Genomic DNA, 18975 nt, shown 5'->3' with positions numbered 1-18975 from the left:
TCTAGATTTTAGACCATGTGAATGATAAAAAGGGATTTTAAATTGGTAAGCGCGCCACGATCATATTGAAACTACTACAACTGGCACAAAAACTAAAGCAGAATAATGGACATTTTTAATCGACAGTCACATTAAAAGGTCTGAGCTGCATCAAATAATTTGCCATAGAAGCGGCTTATTCAACTCTCTGCAGTTCAAATCTTATTATATTACAACGAAAATACCCCAAAGCTGCAAGAAATTGTACAAATAAAAAATACAATTGGTTAAATATATGGTTCCAGGTCCATAAATGGATCATATCTAACCTTGCGCAGAATCAAAATCATGAGAATCCATCTTGCCTGATTCTGCTGGTTCAGACAAATCACAGAGCAGCTTTGTGGTTTGGGAAGAGCCAAAGGTGAAGGGCGACACAAATGGAAGTGCTTAAAGGTGCACCGTTTGACTTTTCTGGTGCAGCATCTGCCATGTGCTTGATTCCATGGAGATATTTGCTTTGAATATACCACTGTTTGGAAATAGACTTTGTAATCACAGTGGAGACAGGTTAATGGTCAGATTTCTGGAGCAGTGAGCCTGCAAATGCAAGAATTCAAGAATTCCTTAGAAGTTACATTGTGCATCTTTCAACTGTTTTAGCATTTTTATGAAGACTTTTCATATTATGTTTACATTAGCTTGATACCTGCTTAAAGGTCCTATATTATATTATACAACATTTACTATTGTGAGCTTTCAGCCATGCTTGCTGTTACCTCATCAAATACATACTTGCTCAGATGTCAGATGAAGAAAAGAGACAGAGCGCTTTACTGGGTCATAAAAAAGTCAAAAGTAGCAGTATTGGTGCTCCACAAGGATTAAACTAAATCTTAACAGAATGTTGCCCTTATTGAAAAATATAAAAGTAGGCGAGGTACAAACCCGAGGCACACCGACTGAATATATTAAAAGTCCTTTATTACATGGAGCGACTCCAACGTGTTTCGATCAGCAGGATGGTCTTGGTCAGAGCATAATGGTGGAACAGGACACACAGGTGCCATTAAATACAATGATATTGCAATCACGTGACAACATCACATGACTATAGGAAAAAGAAACAAAAAAGGTTGGCCAACCATGAGGAATATAGGTGATGTAATTGTAATGTAATGTATTCTGTTAAGATACCTGGAGTTGTGGAATTTTGTGTCTCTGCATTCCCAAAGATCAAAATGTCATCATGTGATTTGATGAAGCTGTTATTTTCCAAGTTAAAAGCTCCTTTTACCTTTGGTTCAGTAGAGATTGTCAATTCCAGATCTGAAATCATCCAAATTATCCTAGTAAAGGTGTGTGGAGTGGAGCACTTCCTGTGTTACAATATGACATCACAAGGTGGAACAGGGAGAGTGTTTTCCTTTTGAGAGAAGAATACAGCTTAAATATGCAGGGTTTGTGTAGGAGGTGTGAATGAAACAAAACACAACTTGAGTTATGATGTTGTTTCCTCATCAAAAATATAACATAAATCAGAAAATAGTGTCATATATGGTGACCATGTTTTCAAAATCAAAAACTGAGACACTCTCCTGTGGTGGTTGGTAATAATACAATTGTCAAAGGAGTGTGTAATTAAGGAAAATTGTTATGCATTCAGTCCATTTGAGTCAGTATAGTCACATTTTCTTTGTGTTTTGGTCATTTTTAAGCAGCTTTTCTGTATTTTACCTAAACAAATGACAATTTATGTATGTCTTTACTGTTGGAAAGGATCAAATTGGTCAAAACTAGGGACACCTGAGAGATTTTTTGTATAAAACTGGGAGAAATTCCTGGTTTTGTATAAATCCACTGGGACAGGGGACACTGGGCTCAAAACTGGGACTGTCCCTGGTAAATAGGGATGTCTGGTCACTCTAAAGGTCACCCAAGCGTAATATGAACCCATTAATGCAGCAAAACCACCATCCTCTCACCTCTTGACATTACCATCTTCCCGTGGGTCGTGGGCACACCAAACAGAGCCAGCCCACGCCGCGTCATGCCAGCCTCACACGGTGCCGGCATTAGACATGTAGCACATTACTTCTGCATAATTAGCCTGGTGGTGTGGGCAAATGTGTGGACGCCCCGGCGCGACCGGCCTCAGCCCGCTCTGGCGTGAACGAGGGCGACAGCGGCGCTAAGGGCTACGCATTACGCACAGGAGCGGAGCTATTTGTGTGCTCAAGCTAACGCGCCGACGGCTAAAGTGCGCGGATGTGACACGCGACGCTGCGAGGCTAAGTGTTTGTGTTATGGTATAATGTGGACTGTCACATATACGGACGGTCTGTGGAGGAGTCACTGTGTATTGAGCGCTATCGTGTGATCGTTTGTGCTAAAAAAGAAAGTTAGTGGGGAAGTAGGCATACATGGGGTGAATATTTATCATCGTTTCCAATAAAGTTGCAGCTTTTGAAGTTTAGGCGGCAAAAACTGTTGAAAATTACAGGAAGTTGTGGTAATTTTCAGAAAGTAATCCATCTATCTATATCATCAATGCACAAAATTCCATCCAAATTGCAGAGAAAATTTAAGAATAAGAAACACATTTTCTTCTGTAGTCATTATTTTGCAAGTCTCAAGTCTTTAACCTCAAGTCCAAGTTGAGTCTCGAGTTACTCGAGTTAAAGTCAAGTCTTTAAACCAAAGTAGCTTAGATATTTACAGTTTAGATGATTTTTTAACTCAATTGTATTTAAAAAGTCCTGGTACATTTATATATGAGCATTTATGTGTATGTAAGAATGCAAATTTTTCCTTTTTAAATGTCTTGTCAAGATCTTAGTGTGAATCATTATAGTCAGAACAGAAAGAATTCAGATTTAAAACTGTTAAATAATTGTTATTTTGTCATGAAGGATCATATACTTTGTAGTTCCCTCTGTTTTACTGTATTATACTGTATACTATTGTAGTACATTTGAGGATACTACATCACAGTACTTCAGTTCCATCCAAAGTAGCAAACAGAAGTGGGAGGGACATCTTCCAGTTTGTTCTTGTAAAATGAAGCACCTCATGCATCAACTGTAAAGAGAAAAGTATTTTCTAAAAACATATACTTTTTTTAAGAGAAGCATCAAGTCTTCTCAAGTCCAAGTCAAGTCCCAAGTCACTCACCTTCAAGTCCAAGTCGAGTCCCAAGTTTTAGTCCATTTTATCTAGTCAAGTCTCGAGTCCTAAAAATAGTGACTCAAGTCTGACTTGAGTCCAACCCTGCGTTCGATTATTTTTTGACTCCCACTTGGACCTCGGATTTGACGTCATGTCTGAGCTTGAAGTGTATTTTTATGTTTCATGTGTCACCTTAGCAACCTTAGGGATGTTAACGCCCGTTAAATGAAGTATCTGCTCAATATTGGCCTCAGCACAACACCGACTACGGATGCAGTACGGTATTGCAGTAATACATGTGAATGAAATTGTCATTTAAACCACCAAAGTGTCCAAACTTAATGAAAACACTTCAGTCACAGTGGGCGGAGACATCTTGAATTATGACTTGGAATACTTGCTCGTCTACTTTTTCCGCCACCAAGTTCCGAGTCGCGCCGTCCCAGGAAAGGGGGCGTGTCACGTGTGTCGCTAGGCAACTTCCTCTGAAAAACAATTCTGAAGGATAATCGAACAAAGGGCAAGTCTGACTCGCAAATCCCCACCTCTGCTAGAGAGATTGCTGGATTACTCAAATATGCTAAGTCTTGGCATGTTTTTGAGGGACAGCACAGTAGAAAACAATTCTGCATAATACCCACTCTTTTTTAAACTTATCGGATGTGGCATTGCACTGGCAAAATTGTAAATTTTGAGGGATCTAACACAAACACTAGTGTGTGTACAGAGAACCATCATAAACAGCATCTTCAGAAATGAATAGTGAAAAGGGACTGCAGATGTCGTTAGAATGCCAACAAAATAATACTTGCTTTTTCTCAAACTTCACATTTCACTTCTTGCATTCCAGTTAAATGGAACGCTCCAACGTCCTCCTAACATTTGCACCACATTAGCATAGTGTTGTGACGTGGGCGGACAGCGCGGTGCAGGTCTGTCTTGGTGTGAATCATTCAAACGTGGAGGAGAAGGAGAGAGCTTAAGTTTGTTTTTATTTTTCCATCCACTTTCCTCCCTCCACTGGTTTTGACAAGCCCACACATCACCCCAGCCCGACGTGATCCATCTGACAGCCAGCAACTGCCTGGGACGCTCGCCCGAAGTCCCCTTCCCCCGGCAGCTGGGTCCACTGAACACAATGCACGTCTGTTGTCTGAACATGCACACAGTAATGAGTTTTTACACTGATGGTGCAAATTGTAATTACATTTAGGCAGACGGTGGTATAGATTGTAGGAAGGGGGAGGGGAGATGGAGGCAGTAGATTCTGGGGCTTTAATCATTTAGTCGATTAAAATGACTAGAGATGCACCGATCCAGAATTTTCAGTTCTGATACTATCGATACTTTGGCTCGATCAATATTTTGTTTCCCTCGAGTGGAGAAATTTCAAGTATTCCACGTGCTTGTTCATGAGTGAAGGGAGGATGGAGCGTGAGATTGACAGGTGGGTCAGTGGTCACTGTATCAGACTGTTGTGGTGAAGCTGGAGCTGAGCTGAAAGGCAAAGCTCTCGATTTACCGTCAATCTACATTCCACCCCTCACCTATGGTCATGAGTTTTGGTAAAGACTGAAAGAACAAGGTCGCAGATACAAGTGGCCGAAATAAGTTTCCTCTGCAGGGTGGCTGGGCGCTTCCTTAGAGATAGGGTGAGGAGCTCAGTCACATGGGAGGAGCTCGGAGTAGAGCCGCTGCTCCTCCACGTTGAGAAGAGTCAACAGAGGTGGCTCAGGCATCTGTTCCGGATGCCTCCCCCAGGAAAAGGCCTCAGGGAAGACCTAGGACATGCTTGAGGGACTATGTCTCTCAGCTGGTTTGGAAACACCTTGGGGTCTCCCCAGAGGAGCTGGAGGAAGTGTCTGGGGTGAAGGAAGTCCATGCTTAGACTGCTGCCTCTACAAACCGGAAAAGCGGAAAAAATGGATGGAGGGCTTTCAGTGTCTGCCGATACTTGATTTTAACCGATACCCATGAAAGGATGGAAAATTACACTTATTTCCTTAAAAGTTAATTTATTACACAAGAGATCCAAATGTGTTATGCAACTGTTATTTATCCTTCAAATGACTTGAACTTGAACTTCATGTGAATAAAAGTTCAAACATTATGAGCCATTTTGGACCAAAGCCTGTAAATTGTCTTTTTACAACCAGGATATCAGCATAATACTGATATTATGGAACTGATACCCGATCCAGCAGCATTTTCAGCATTGGCAGTATCATATCGTGTTTACAGTATCCTATGCCAGTATCAGTATCGGTGCATCCCTAAACATGACAGGTCCATCCATCCATCCATTTTCGTCCGCTTCTCCGGGGCCGGGTCGCGGGGGGAGCAGCCTAAGCAGGGACTCCCAGACTTCCTTCACCCCAGACACGTCCTCCAGCTCCTCCAGGGGGACCCCGAGGCGTTCCCAGGCCAGCCGAGAGACATAGTCCCTCCAGCGTGTCCTGGGTCTTCCCCGGGGCCTCCTCCCGGCGGGACATGCCCGGAACACCTCCCGAGGGAGGCGCCCAGGAGGCATCCGGAACAGATGCCCGAGCCACCTCAACTGGCTCCTCTCGACGTGGAGGAGCAGCGGCTCTACTCCGAGCTCCTCCCGTGTGACTGAGCTCCTCACCCTATCTCTAAGGGAGCGCCCAGCCACCCTGCGGAGGAAACTCATTTCGAGCGCTTGTATCCGCGATCTCGTCCTTTCGGCCACTACCCAGAGCTCATGACCATAGGTGAGAGTACCTCCTTGAACCGTCACCTTATCGTGGTGGAGGGGTTTGAGTGCCCGAATGATCCCGGGAGCTATGTTGTCGGGGGCTTCATGCCCCTGGTAGGGTCACCCAAGGCAAACAGGTCCGGGGGGACGGGTCAGACGAAGAACGGTTCAGAAGCCCCTATGATGAGTGTACGAGCAAGGCCAGTTACGTCGCCCGGATTGGCGTCACCGGGGCCTCACCCTGGAGCCAGGCCTGGGGTGGGTGCTCGCCAGCGAGCGCCTGGTGGCCGAGCCTCCCCCCACGGGGCTCGGCCGGGCTCAGCCCGAAGGAGCGACGTGGGGCCGTCCTCACGTGGGCCCACCACCCGCAGGAGGATCCATATGGGGCCGGTGCAGAGAGATCTGGGCAGCAGTTGACGGCGGGGGCCTCGGCGACCGGATCTCCGGACATGGAGACTAGCTCTGGGGACATGGAATGTCACCTCGCTGGGGGGTAAGGAGCCTGAGCTTGTGCGGGAGGTTGAGCGTTACCGACTAGATATAGTCGGCCTCACCTCCACGCACAGTTTGGGCTCTGGAACCCAACTCCTTGAGAGGGGCTGGACTCTCCATTTCTCTGGCGTTGGCCGCGGGGAGCGGCGGCGGGCTGGTGTGGGCCTGCTCATTGCCCCACAGCTCAGTCGCTGTGTGTTGGAGTTCACCCCGGTGAACGAGAGGGTCGCGTCCCTGCGCCTTCGGGTCGGGGACAGGTCTCTCACTGTGGTGTCGGCCTACGGGCCGAACAGCAGTGCAGAGTACCCGGCCTTCTTGGAGTCCTTGGGAGGGGTACTAGACAGTGCACCGACCGGGGACTCCGTTGTTCTCCTGGGGGACTTCAACGCCCACGTGGGCAACGACAGTGACACTTGGAGAGGGGTGATTGGGAGGAACGGCCTCCCCGATCTGAACCCGAGTGGTGTTTTGTTATTGGACTTCTGTGCTAGTCACAGTTTGTCCATAACAAACACCATGTTCGAGCACAAGGGTGTCCATAAGTGCACGTGGCACCAGGACACCCTAGGCCGGAGGTCGATGATCGACTTTGTCGTCGTGTCATCTGATCTCCGGCCGCGTGTCTTGGACACTCGGGTGAAGAGAGGGGCTGAGCTGTCAACTGATCACCACCTGGTCGTGAGTTGGGTTCGCTGGCGGAGGAGGAAGCCGGAAAGACCTGGCAGGCCCAAGCGTGTAGTGAGGGTCTGTTGGGAACGTCTGGCGGAGCCCTCTGTCAGAGGGACCTTCAACTCGCACCTCCGGGAGGACTTCTCCCGGATTCCGGGGGAGGCTGGAGATATGGAGTCCGAGTGGGCTTCATTCTCGGCCTCTATTGTCAATGCAGCTGCTCGGAGCTGTGGGCGTAAGGTCTGTGGTGCCTGTCGCGGCGGCAACCCCAGAACCCGGTGGTGGACACCGGAAGTAAGGGATGCTGTCAAGCTGAAGAAGGAGTCCTATCGGGCCTTGCTGGCTCGGGGGACTCCTGAGGCAGCTGACAGGTACCGGCGGGCCAAGCGTGCTGCAGCCCGTGTGGTCGCGGAGGCAAAAACTCGGAGCTGGGAGGAGTTCGGGGAGGCCATGGAGAAGGACTATCGGACGGCCTCAAAGAGATTCTGGCAAACCGTCCGGCGCCTCAGGAGGGGGAAGCAGTTCTTCACCAACACTGTTTACAGTGCGGGGGGAGAGCTGTTGACCTCGACTGGGGACGTTGTCCGGCGGTGGAAGGAATACTTTGAGGATCTCCTCAATCCCACCGTCACGTCCTCCGAGGAGGAGGCCGAGGCTGGGGACTCGGAGGCGGACTCATCCATCACCCTGGCCGAAGTCACTGAGGTGGTTGGCAAGCTCCTTGGTGGCAAGGCTCCGGGGTTGGATGAGATCCGTCCTGAGTACCTGAAGTCTCTGGATGTTGTGGGGCTGTCTTGGCTGACACGCCTCTTCAACATCGCGTGGCGGTCGGGGACAGTACCTCTGGACTGGCAAACCGGGGTGGTGGTCCCTCTGTATAAGAAGGGGGACCGGAGGGTGTGTTCCAACTATAGGGGGATCACACTTCTCAGCCTTCCCGGTAAGGTCTATGCCAGGGTACTGGAGAGGAGAATCCGGCCGATAGTCGAACCTCGGATTCAGGAGGAGCAGTGTGGTTTTCGTCCTGGCCGTGGAACACTGGACCAGCTCTACACTCTCCATAGGGTGCTCGAGGGTTCATGGGAGTTTGCCCAACCAGTCCACATGTGTTTTGTGGATCTGGAGAAGGCATTCGACCGTGTCCCTCGTGGTGTCCTGTGGGGGGTGCTCTGGGAGTATGGGGTCCGGGGCCCTTTGCTAAGGGCTGTCCGGTCCCTGTATGACCGGAGCAGGAGCTGTGTTCGCATTGCCGGCAGTAAGTCAGACCTGTTCCCGGTGCATGTTGGACTCCGCCAGGGCTGCCCTTTGTCACCGGTTCTGTTCATTGTATTTATGGACAGAATTTCTAGGCGCAGTCAGGGGCCGGAGGGGGTCCGGTTTGGGGACCACAGGATTTCATCTCTGCTGTTTGCGGACGATGTTGTCCTGTTGGCTTCATCGAACCAGGACCTGCAATGTGCACTGGGGCGGTTTGCAGCCGAGTGTGAAGCGGCTGGGATGAAGATCAGCTCTTCCAAGTCTGAGGCCATGGTTCTCGACCGGAAAAAGGTGGCTTGCCCTCTCCGGGTGGGTGGGGAGTCTTTGCCTCAAGTGGAGGAGTTCAAGTATCTCGGGGTCTTGTTCACATGACAGGTTAAACGAATAATTTCTCAAAAACATGGTCACTGATCATATTTAACATTTTACCCCAAAAAATGCTTAGTTTGTTCAAGTTTTATCATTGTCATGAGCTTTTTTTTTTTTCCTTTCTGGTTTGACATGGAGAGTAAATATAACATATGTAGAGGCTTTCCTTGTGGGTAAATTGGATAGAATTGATGACAGTTGATGACAGAGGTAGAGGTACTTTTACAGTTTGTGAACTCACGACTACTTCACCCATAGGAGCTGTATGTATCCTGCACTGTTATGGTTTTAAAACAGGTATTACAACTTAACCTTCATTGCCAGTCCCCTGTACATTTTGTTTGAATACGGAAGAGTGTGGAACTGGACCATAGAGTGTGAAAAGACATCTCACCAAAGTTCAGAATAAAATGTATAACTTATTTTACCTGAGATGAGAAATAATTTGGTGCTTCGATTGTTGATTCTCCAAACATCCGCATAGTTTCTCAGTCCTTTTTGTTGTTTTTTTCCCCTTTTTATGTCTAAACCGGGAGACAGGATACAGCTCCATATCCATTTCTCTTTCTTAAATTTGGTAAAAACGTCTGGGTCTGCTCAGGTAAATGGACAGAGGACACATCCAAATTTCCTCATTCTTAGTACAGCTCAAAACCTCCAGAATTCCCTCATTTTAGATTTAAACCTACTGGATTTCAGCATTGAATCTGGCAAAGCAAATGAGAGATCGGTGTGAGTTGTTATCAGTAAAATCTGTATTTGATTTGAACATGTTTACCTCCTCTCTGGGTCATGACATTTAAATCTAAATCTTACATACAGCTCTTTAAATAATCCAATATTTGATCCATTTTGCTTTGTGACTATAGATAACCCTTAAAACTATCTCCGAATGCGAATCTAAACCGTGTCAAACTCATTTCTGTCAGCACTTCCTCTCGCACACCGCTCCCCTGCTCCTCGTGATGCTGCGAACTGTTACCATGGCGACCGCCCGGCTCCTGCACGGCTCCTACCGCATGGAGCTGCTGCCGGGGGCGGGGCTGGGGCGGCTGTCGTCATCGCGTCTCCATGGCGACCGGACACAACAGCAGCAGCAGCAGCAGCAGTGACACAGATAGCGCAGAAACACCAGAGGAGGAGGCAATGTGAACTGAGGGAAGAGTCTCCAAGGTTTTATACGCAGGTTTTTGACAGAATGAGGTGGTTCTTTGTGAAAATATTAGCCTTTGCTTTAAACAGAGATGTCTCATTTGAAGGAACTGTTTGCAAGATTTAGATTTTCAATTCCATTAAATTTAAATTCCGTAATAAACATGAGTTGTGTTCCCTGTAAACCTGTTCAAATCCAGTGTATCAGAATCTGGCCAGCTGCCCTTTAGACCTGTTTGTGTCCAAATCCAAATCTAAATCCACTTTAGTTTTATAGCACATTTTACGAACCAGGCAGTTTCCAAAGTGCTGCCCAGAGATCAATAAAATGAAGACAGCAAAAAGGTAAATTGCTAAAATGTGGTCATACCAGTCGTGAAACAATAAAACCAGTCAAATCAAATAAAAGCAAAACCATGAAAGTCATAAAATAGCAGTTAATAAGTAAAATAAATAAAAGACCCAGAGGATCACATAAAATCCAGAGAATAAAAGTGGGTCTTAAGATGAAACTTAAAACTCTCCACTGTGGGGGCCATTGGGACATGGAGGTTGGGTTCAGCCACAGAGAAGCCCCTGTCCCCCAGTCTGTAATGTTGGACATAGGACCTCATTTCCTAGTGATCCAGAGTGTTGGAGACGTGTGGAGACACTTTTTAAAATATTCCATCCAGTCCTTGTATTTGCAGAGGTCGCTGGTGCTAGGCTAGTGCATGTCAATGGCCATAGTTTTCCTGCCACTAAAAACTTCTATTTCTCCACAAAACACCCGAAAAAAATCTATTATTATGCCAGAATGTCCACGTGAATGTCTGTGTTGATAGAATAATGTTTGAAATAAAACTAAACTTGCATCACATGAACTGTCACATGTTGAGGGACTATTTTCTCATATATCAGTCCGCCGCTGCCGAGCTTTCTATTAGGAAGTACAACTCACTGCTGCTGCTCAGACATAAATCCTTCAAATGCAATCTTGGTTTTACTTCTAAAATTATTCTATCAACACAGACATTCACATGGACAGTCTGGTGTAATAATAGATTTACTTCAGGTGTTTTGTGGAGCGGTTTTTAGTGGCAGGATAACCATGGCCATTGACATGCACTAGCCTAGCACCAGTGACCTCTGCAAATACAAGGACTGGATGGAATATTTCAAAAAGTGTCTCCACACGTCTCCAACACTCTGGCTCACTAGGAAATGAAGTCCTATGTTCGAAATTGTGGACTGTCCCTTTAAACACAAACAGTAAAATCTTAAAATCAGCTCTGAAACGAACTGGAAACCAGCGCAACGACCCTAACATCGGTTTAATGTGCTCACATTTTTGGTGTCAACACTCATCCCAGTGTTAATTTTCTAATTGTTGATGATTCTTTTAAAGAAGAACTAATCACTAAATCCACTTATTGCTACTGAACTGTGGATATTGTCTTTTAATAGCAACATCTACCAATCATTTTTTGGCAACTTTAGTACAAACTGGTCAAAAACACCTATATTCAGTGACTTTCAATTTACTTTAGCTTTTACTGATAACAACTGTAATGCTATGATCCCCAAGTTGTTTATGTTATAACTTTTTTTTTTTGGTTCTCAAGACAATTATCCTACCAGAAACCAAAAAAATGACCCTCACAAGAGTCTCTCATTTGGGTTGCCAGCTTTAATATTGAAGTCCAGTTGTTTTAAACCTAAAATGTTGATACCGAGAATGAGAAAAACTCTTATCTGCAGGTTAAAGCTCTGGCAGCACGGGTTCAGTTCTCATTGTGATATCTTTTTTAAAAACAATAAGAGCACAGGTTCCTTTAAAAGCCAAAAAAAAAAAAAAAAAAGCATTTCCCTCTCTATAAGCTCTCTTATCGAAATCCAATATATTTTAGATTGCGGCGTTTACCATTTGCTACTTTCATCCGTTCAGATTTCGATTGGATTGTCGCCTTGCCGCCCCGAAGCCCCTACCGTCTCAGACACCTATCCGCGTGTTGCTTCATTACTAATGGATCACAGGAGGTAGTAAATAAGGGCACATCCCCCCTCCAGCACCGCGAGCAAAACAGGAGCAGACAGGGAGCCCGAGCCTACGTGAGAGCACTGTCGATGGGCTCGGCGAAGGTCAGGGAGATGGAAATGGAGATGGCTGTGGTGGTAGAGCGGTAACGTACGCCATGGAAACTACCGCAAGAGCAGAGGAGGCTGGGACATGTTAGCGGGACCCAGTACAGTTTGATGTTCACTCAGTTTGATGCTCTCTCTGGTTCTGGAAGTAGATTTTCCATTCGTTTTTCCCATAGACGTTTTGAACTTTTCGATATTAAGAGTTCAAATGCATCCCGGAGACTAAGGTTTAAGGTCAAAAAGCACATTTAAAGATGCATTGTGTGTCTTTTCTGTTGGAAGGCCCATCAAATGCTTTTCTTCATGGACATGTTATTGTTTTGTCTTGAATCTTTCACAGTATGGTATTAAATTTCTTATTATTCTTATTAGTTCTGTCTTCATGGAGACAAAACCAGACCAAGTTACAGGTCAAATCTGTGGAGAGGTGACCCCGCTTAGTTTTTTGTTTTTTTTAGGTATTTTTGAGGTATAAACCCAACTGTAATTGAATAAATTTAAGGTAGCGCTGTTTAATGTCACACTGTGGAACATTCCAGGCAGAGCAGTGACATATCCATAGAAACAACCCCCCTCCACAGTTTTAAGTCTGGTTTTAGGCCCCACGAGCTGGAGCTGGCCCTCGGACCTCAGAGCGCACAGGGGAGTAAATCTGGATGAGGTCCGAGATGTATTATTGGGCCAGTCCATTCCAAGCTTTAAAAACCAACAGTCAACTCTAAAACAAACTGGAAGCCAACGCAAGGACGCTAAAATCAGGGTAATGTGCTCACGTTTTTGATGTCAACACTCAATCACAGTGTTAATTTTCTAAATGCTGTGATTCTTTTAAAGTAGAACTAAACAGTAAATCATTTTTTTTGCTACTAAACTGTGTATATTGTGTTTTAATAGTTACATCAACCAATCATTTTTTGGCAACTTTAGTGCAAACTAGGTACATTTGCATCTTTCTCATCAAAAACACCTACATTCAGTGACTTCTGCAATTTCCAGTAGTTGGTGACATCACGCAAGACTCTTGGTTACTAAAGCCTGGCTGCAGGGGCATTTGATACCTGTTTGACCATTAACACTGTTCCTTATACCTCCAGACCCCACCCTTTATCCCCCATGTCTCTTCCATTTCGTCCTCCAGGTACTGCCCAGTTTAGCAGCTCTATTTGAAATGTGGTTGTGGGCAGAGTTTAGTCCCACTTCAAATTGAAAAGAAAGTGCTGGGTATTTGAACAACTGTTTGAAAGGAACGGATCCTGAAGATTTGACAGGGTTCCCACGGTCATACAAATCGTGGAAAAGTCATGGAATTTGAAAATGTCATTTTCCAGGCCTGGAAAAGTCATGGAATTCTCTTTCATGCAACTACAGCGTTCTTTATTTCTGTCTGTGCCTTTTGTTTGAAAGAGACGACAATAAATGCACTTACAGGATTTTGAATGTTAAAAATCTATAATCCCAAACCATAAGGTGAGTGGAAGAGTTAACATTTCATATTTAGCCCTAAAAGTCTGATCAATTCTACACATGCAGGTGCCGTAAAGTCATGGAAAATTCACTTCAGCTCATGAAAAAGTCATAGAAGATTTTTGAAATTTTATCAGTGTACAAGAGTGGGAATCCTAATTTGAGCCTTAAATTCCATCACTAGATCATTATTATTTCAGTGATATTCACAATTAAGCAGAATTATAGAGCAGCCAGTTATATAGTCTGTAATATATAGTTTTTCTCTCTGTCTCCCCAGGACGTCTGCGCCCGGTGGCCTTCCCGCGTCTCTGTCCCAGCGGGCGCGTTATGCCACCTACTTCGACGTGGCGGTGCTGCGCTGTCTGCTCCAGCCCCACTGGACGGAGGAGGGGGTGCACTGGGCGCTCATGTACTACCTCCAGAGGCTCCGGCACATCCTGGAGGAGAGACCCGAGCGCACCCCCGAGCCCCTGGCCACGCCCCTGCCCCGCCCACGCAGCAGCTCCATGGTCGCGGCCGCGCCCTCGCTCGTCAACACGCACAAGACACAGGTATGGAGGAGAACATGTATCCTTAGTGTGAGTGGGTTTGCCTCTCCACAGACCTGATGTGTAACTTTCAGGCTTGACTTTATTTCATGACTGCAAAGTATGGCCTTAACTTTATATGTTTTATTAATTTATTTTAAACATAATAACAGAACAGAAAACATGACAGAGAAAGAAGGCAAAACAATCTCCCACATACTAGTAAACTCAGGAAGTGGGGTGCTGTAGGTTTGGAGCCCCTGCTCAGGATGTCAACATTACTTGGTTTTTGATTACTTCTATGTTAATCTTAGGAGTTTTAGAATGATATTACATCTTCCGCAGAGTTCCACAGAATTACATTATATCTTCCGCAGAAATTTGCAGCACGGAGCTGAAAGGCTCAAGTCCAGGAGTTGCATCCACTCAGTAACAAATCACGTCAGCACTGTGAGATTTACGGCATCCTTTGTGTTGAGTGTTATGAAGTAGATGAAAATCTAATATGGAAATCCTGTCGGTGTAGAGTTGTAGCCAAAGTCTCTGTGGTCCAACTACAGTACATCTTTGAGATTACTGGTTTGTCCAAGCGAATGTAAAACAAACGTCAGATGTGCATTAAGAGTGCTACATTTGATGTAAACTGTGATCTGAACGTGAAAGTATTTAAGCGAGTAAAGAAGAAAAAGTGCCTATCCTTATTGCTCTTGTGTGAAGTGCAAGCAGGAGATATATTAACAAATAATATTATCAGTGGCTGTTATTTCACTAATTACGTCAAAGACACATGCACGTTATATTGTGAAAAAATATAGCGTGTATAGTGGACTATAAAATGCTTTTACGTTGACGGTGTTTCCTCTTTTTGGGCAATCATTTTAAAGTCACAATATTTTCCCTCACAATAATCACAAATAAAAAAAATGTCATATCATCAGACCTCCCATGCCTCTGCCAATGGTTATTGATTTATTGTATTTAATGCACCTCCATTAGCTATCAGCTGTTCTTTCTGGAGACCTATGGAGCATGATTTGGGTTGGGGGAAACCAGAGTGCCTGGAGGAAACCCATCCAGACACAGGAACAACATGCAAACTCCACACAGAAAGGAAATTCATGGAGATTTTTTTTTGTTTTGTTTTTTCATTTTGTGAATTTCAATTTTTAATTGAGCTTACTACCTTATAGTTGCTTTGTGATAGGTGTTTTCCCCCTGCTGCCAAAAAGAAGTAATTTTCACTTTAAAACATGTGGATGTGAATATCCCATCATGAAGAACATGATTCCAGTGGTAGTTCTCCTCTGTAGATGTTTCACCTTGTGTTTTACAGGACCTGAGTCTGAAGTGTAATGAGGAGGGAAAGTCTTTGAGCTCAGAGACCTTCGCCAAAGTGTCTCTGACCAACCTGCGGCGCCAGGCTGTGCCCGACCTGTCCACCGACCTGGGCATGAACATCTTCAAGAAGGTAAACACACTCACATCACAAGCTTTATATTCTCTAACTTTGATGAGGGATCTGGAACACTTTGATATCACAACTGTAGATGCAAAGTGGGTTCATGAGTTTTAGCTTCGTATTTTTGAGCACTTTTCAACATTAAACAGGTGCATATTTATTTTGAATTGTTAATTGGCTATGGTGCTCATTTCCTGTCATGATGGAACCTGTGTTGAGATAATTCATTGTTTTTCAACATGTATACATACACAATACATTTATAACTGTAAACCTCATTATGGCGTGTTGTACCACTGATTTCATCTTTGCTCTCTATCTATTTTAAACAATAGTGGGTCTAGAGAGAGTGGGTCTAGAATTGGCCATCTAACATCGCAAACTATGAAAAACCAGGGCTGTTTTCCAAAGATCTGAAAGTATCTATTTTCTTGTATTACATGAACCCAACCTGTTAAGCTGCTGTTGTGTTTGGCAGTTTAAGAACCGCAGGGACGACCGGGAGAGGAAAGGCTCCATCCCCTTCCACCACACGGGCAAGAAGAGGCAGAGGAGGATGGGCGTGCCCTTCCTCATGCACGAGGACCACCTGGATGTGTCCCCCACCCGCAGCACCTTCTCCTTCGGGAGCTTCTCTGGGCTGGGAGATGACCGCAGGGCTCTGGAGCGTGGAGGCTGGCAGGCCACCATCATGGGTGAGCGCACTGCTTCAGCAAGAATATTTTTACAGGCTGAGAGAGATCTTATTATACTTTTAATGTAACTCTCTGTGTATAGTATATTAGAGAATATTACAAAAACACAGTGGTATCTGTCTGACAGTTAGTACAGTTAAGACATTTCAAATTCAACCCAAAACCTAGATGACTACTTTTTCAGATCTTTCTCTCTTTGATGCTCTCTTGCACTCGTGAGGGATTAAACTAACATTTTTGTCTCATGGTTTGCCATCTATTGCCCCACTTTCTTTTTCCTGATTTCATATAAATAATCACATGATAAGATGGATGTATTTATCTTAATCTGTGAGATTTTGGGAAGGAGATAGAAACTGGAACATTTTCGTATAGTTAAAGATTGGGGCTCTCGTATACCTCGTATATACACATTTTGATGGCAATTTTTGTCACTTGAACTGAAGAGTTTAATATGAAAAGAACAGTTTTTATGTTCTGAAAATGGCATTGAAAACTATAATGGGAGGCACCTTTTGTACTATTGTATTATTTGTATGTTATCATGATAATGTGTTAATGTTGTGGACTGTAAACATTTTATTAGAACACCTGTAAGATTAGTCAGTGTGCTGTTCTTTGCTCAGTATTTCCATGGTGATGTAGACCTACTGTATATAACTAACACCATCATGTTGTTGTGCAGGTAAATTCACTCGTCGTGGGAGCACAGACACAGCAGCAGACGCAGACAGCCTCAGTGCCAAACACTCTCACTCCCACCACTCCCTCCTCCGAGAAACCCCCGACCAGCCCAACAGCCACGGGGACAACACCGTCCGAGAGGGCAACCCCGCAGGTACTGTCACCCGCCAAATACCATACTGTACATGAAGGAGTCAAGGAGTCAATAAATACATGAATTAAAAGTGATCAAAGCAAAGTGTAAACTCTCAGAAGAAGGAAAAACCTGTATAACTATAAAGTGCACATGTATAATGATAATTTGGGAAAGTTCAGCTCTAATAACATTGTTGTCTTCCATATGCCAACCCATATGAAGATTTAGAGGCAAATACACTTACAATTTATAAAATGCTGAATGTGTCATATATCTAACTATACTGACATAGAAGTGCTTCTATCACTTAACTATATAGCTGATTATATACATATGTCCTATTAAAGGACACATATATGTGTGTGTATTTGTACTCTTTTTCGCTGTTAAACATGCTTTTGAGTAGCTTTGCTTTGGCATCTGCTGTTTTAGAGCATACAGCATCAGTTACACTCTCCTTACTTGGATTTGTTGTTAGCACCACTGCCACCATCTGCTGGCAACTATCTGAATGAACCATGAACTAACTATGTGTATCAACAATTAAGAAAATAAAATTGGAGAACGAAGTAAGTAGAAAGCAATGGGTGTTTTAAAATAAGGGACTAAAGATTGCTCAAACATGCACGAATCACTCCAAATACAACTTCAGAGTGTAAATAAGAAGGAAACAACTAAAACATGGTTAAAATCTCTGAAAAATTCTGCTGAATTAAATCCGCTTTAAAGAAACCAGCATGAATTATGCAAACTATAACTCCAGGCGTGTTTTTGATAAGCAAACAATGTTATAACATGTTTTAAAGCTCTCAAAGCTCAGTGTATTTAACTGAAGGTGTGTCCTTCAACTACAAAATATGATTCTAAAAAGATAAATACTGTAAATACTTGACTGCGTGTCTTTCCTTGTAGTGCGCTCTCAGATCTCCACCATCACCATGGCGGCGTTCAACACCACAGTGGCGTCCTTCAACGTGGGCTACGCAGACTTCTTCACCGAGCACATGAAGAAGCTGTGTACGCCCGCCGTGCCCGAGATGCCCACCGAGCCCCTGGCCTGTGCCAACCTGCCCCGCAGCTTCACTGACTCCTGCATCAACTACTCGTGTCTGGAGGAGGGCGACAGCATGGAGGGCACCAGCCACTTTGTGCTCAAGAACGGCATGCTGGACCTCACTGTGAGTCAATAGAGGTTGATAGAGGTACTCTTTCATTTGGTGGTGTTCAGAATGCAGTTACTTTTCTAAAATCAAAGGAAAAGATTGCAGCATTTAACCATGCAATATAGGCTTCAAATTGTACTAAAATAGTGAGAAACAAGAAATCACAGCATGTACAATTTTTCCATTTGTATTCAGTGATAAATAAATGCATAACAAACACATTTTGATGCTATAATACAGTGCACTTCAGTACATTTTTTAAGAAGCTGTTACCTGATTTTTACTGTGAAAATGTGAAAAACAGAACTATTTAATTTTAAACAATTATTCCTCACTTACCTTATGCATTCTGAACATCCAGATTATTCACCACGATAAGTTTGTGAGCACGTTTCACAACTTTCAGAGACCTGAATAGAATTTTGCCGTCAAAGCGATGACAATAAGACCATAAAACGCTTTATAATTAGATGCAGACAATACAAAGCAGACATTTTTGCCCTCAAGAGCTGATTGTACAATACTGTCCTACAAAGGCAAAAGACCTTAACTCTCTAGAGCACAGGTGTCAAACATAAGGCCCGGGGGCCAGATCCGGCCCTCCAAACTTTTAATGTGGCCCTTGGGTGATTTTCTACTAAAATATTTTAATTATATTTTCTATTAAAATATTGGTAATTTCTGCGGTGCTGAGCATTCAGTGTCTCCAGAGCCTCTGTACGTGCCCCTCCCACCAGAGCAGCACAAATGAAGACTTGTCTCTTTCCAAACGCTCTTAAAGGACGATCGTTTTGACTGTTGACCGTGACACCCTCATCAGCAAAATGTCAAAAATGAGAAAAGTGGAGCCGAGTGCAGGATTTTCCAAGAAAAATTGACTATTCCTGTTTGCAAACAAGTTCATGTTAAAACTTTGTG

At 44.3% G+C, this 18975-nt stretch overlaps 1 protein-coding gene across 1 annotated transcript in view; it reads left to right on the top strand.

Moving 5' to 3' along the window:
• The window catches only part of LOC110170912 (unc-80 homolog, NALCN channel complex subunit), a 104147-nt gene that overhangs the window by 16317 nt on the left and 68855 nt on the right, over positions 1-18975 (top strand). Inside the window, 5 exon segments of the mRNA XM_055166707.1 lie at positions 13671-13944; positions 15254-15388; positions 15858-16074; positions 16760-16900; positions 17807-18072. Coding sequence (XP_055022682.1) covers positions 13671-13944; positions 15254-15388; positions 15858-16074; positions 16760-16900; positions 17807-18072 — 1033 coding nt within the window.

The sequence above is a fragment of the Boleophthalmus pectinirostris genome, unplaced genomic scaffold (genome assembly GCF_026225935.1).
Source record: "Boleophthalmus pectinirostris isolate CB_2022bp ecotype Guang Dong unplaced genomic scaffold, ASM2622593v1 HiC_scaffold_11, whole genome shotgun sequence".
NCBI lineage: Eukaryota > Metazoa > Chordata > Actinopteri > Gobiiformes > Gobiidae > Boleophthalmus > Boleophthalmus pectinirostris.
The sequence above is the reverse complement of the archived record's forward strand: the minus strand, read 5'-3'. Positions and strand labels throughout refer to the sequence as shown.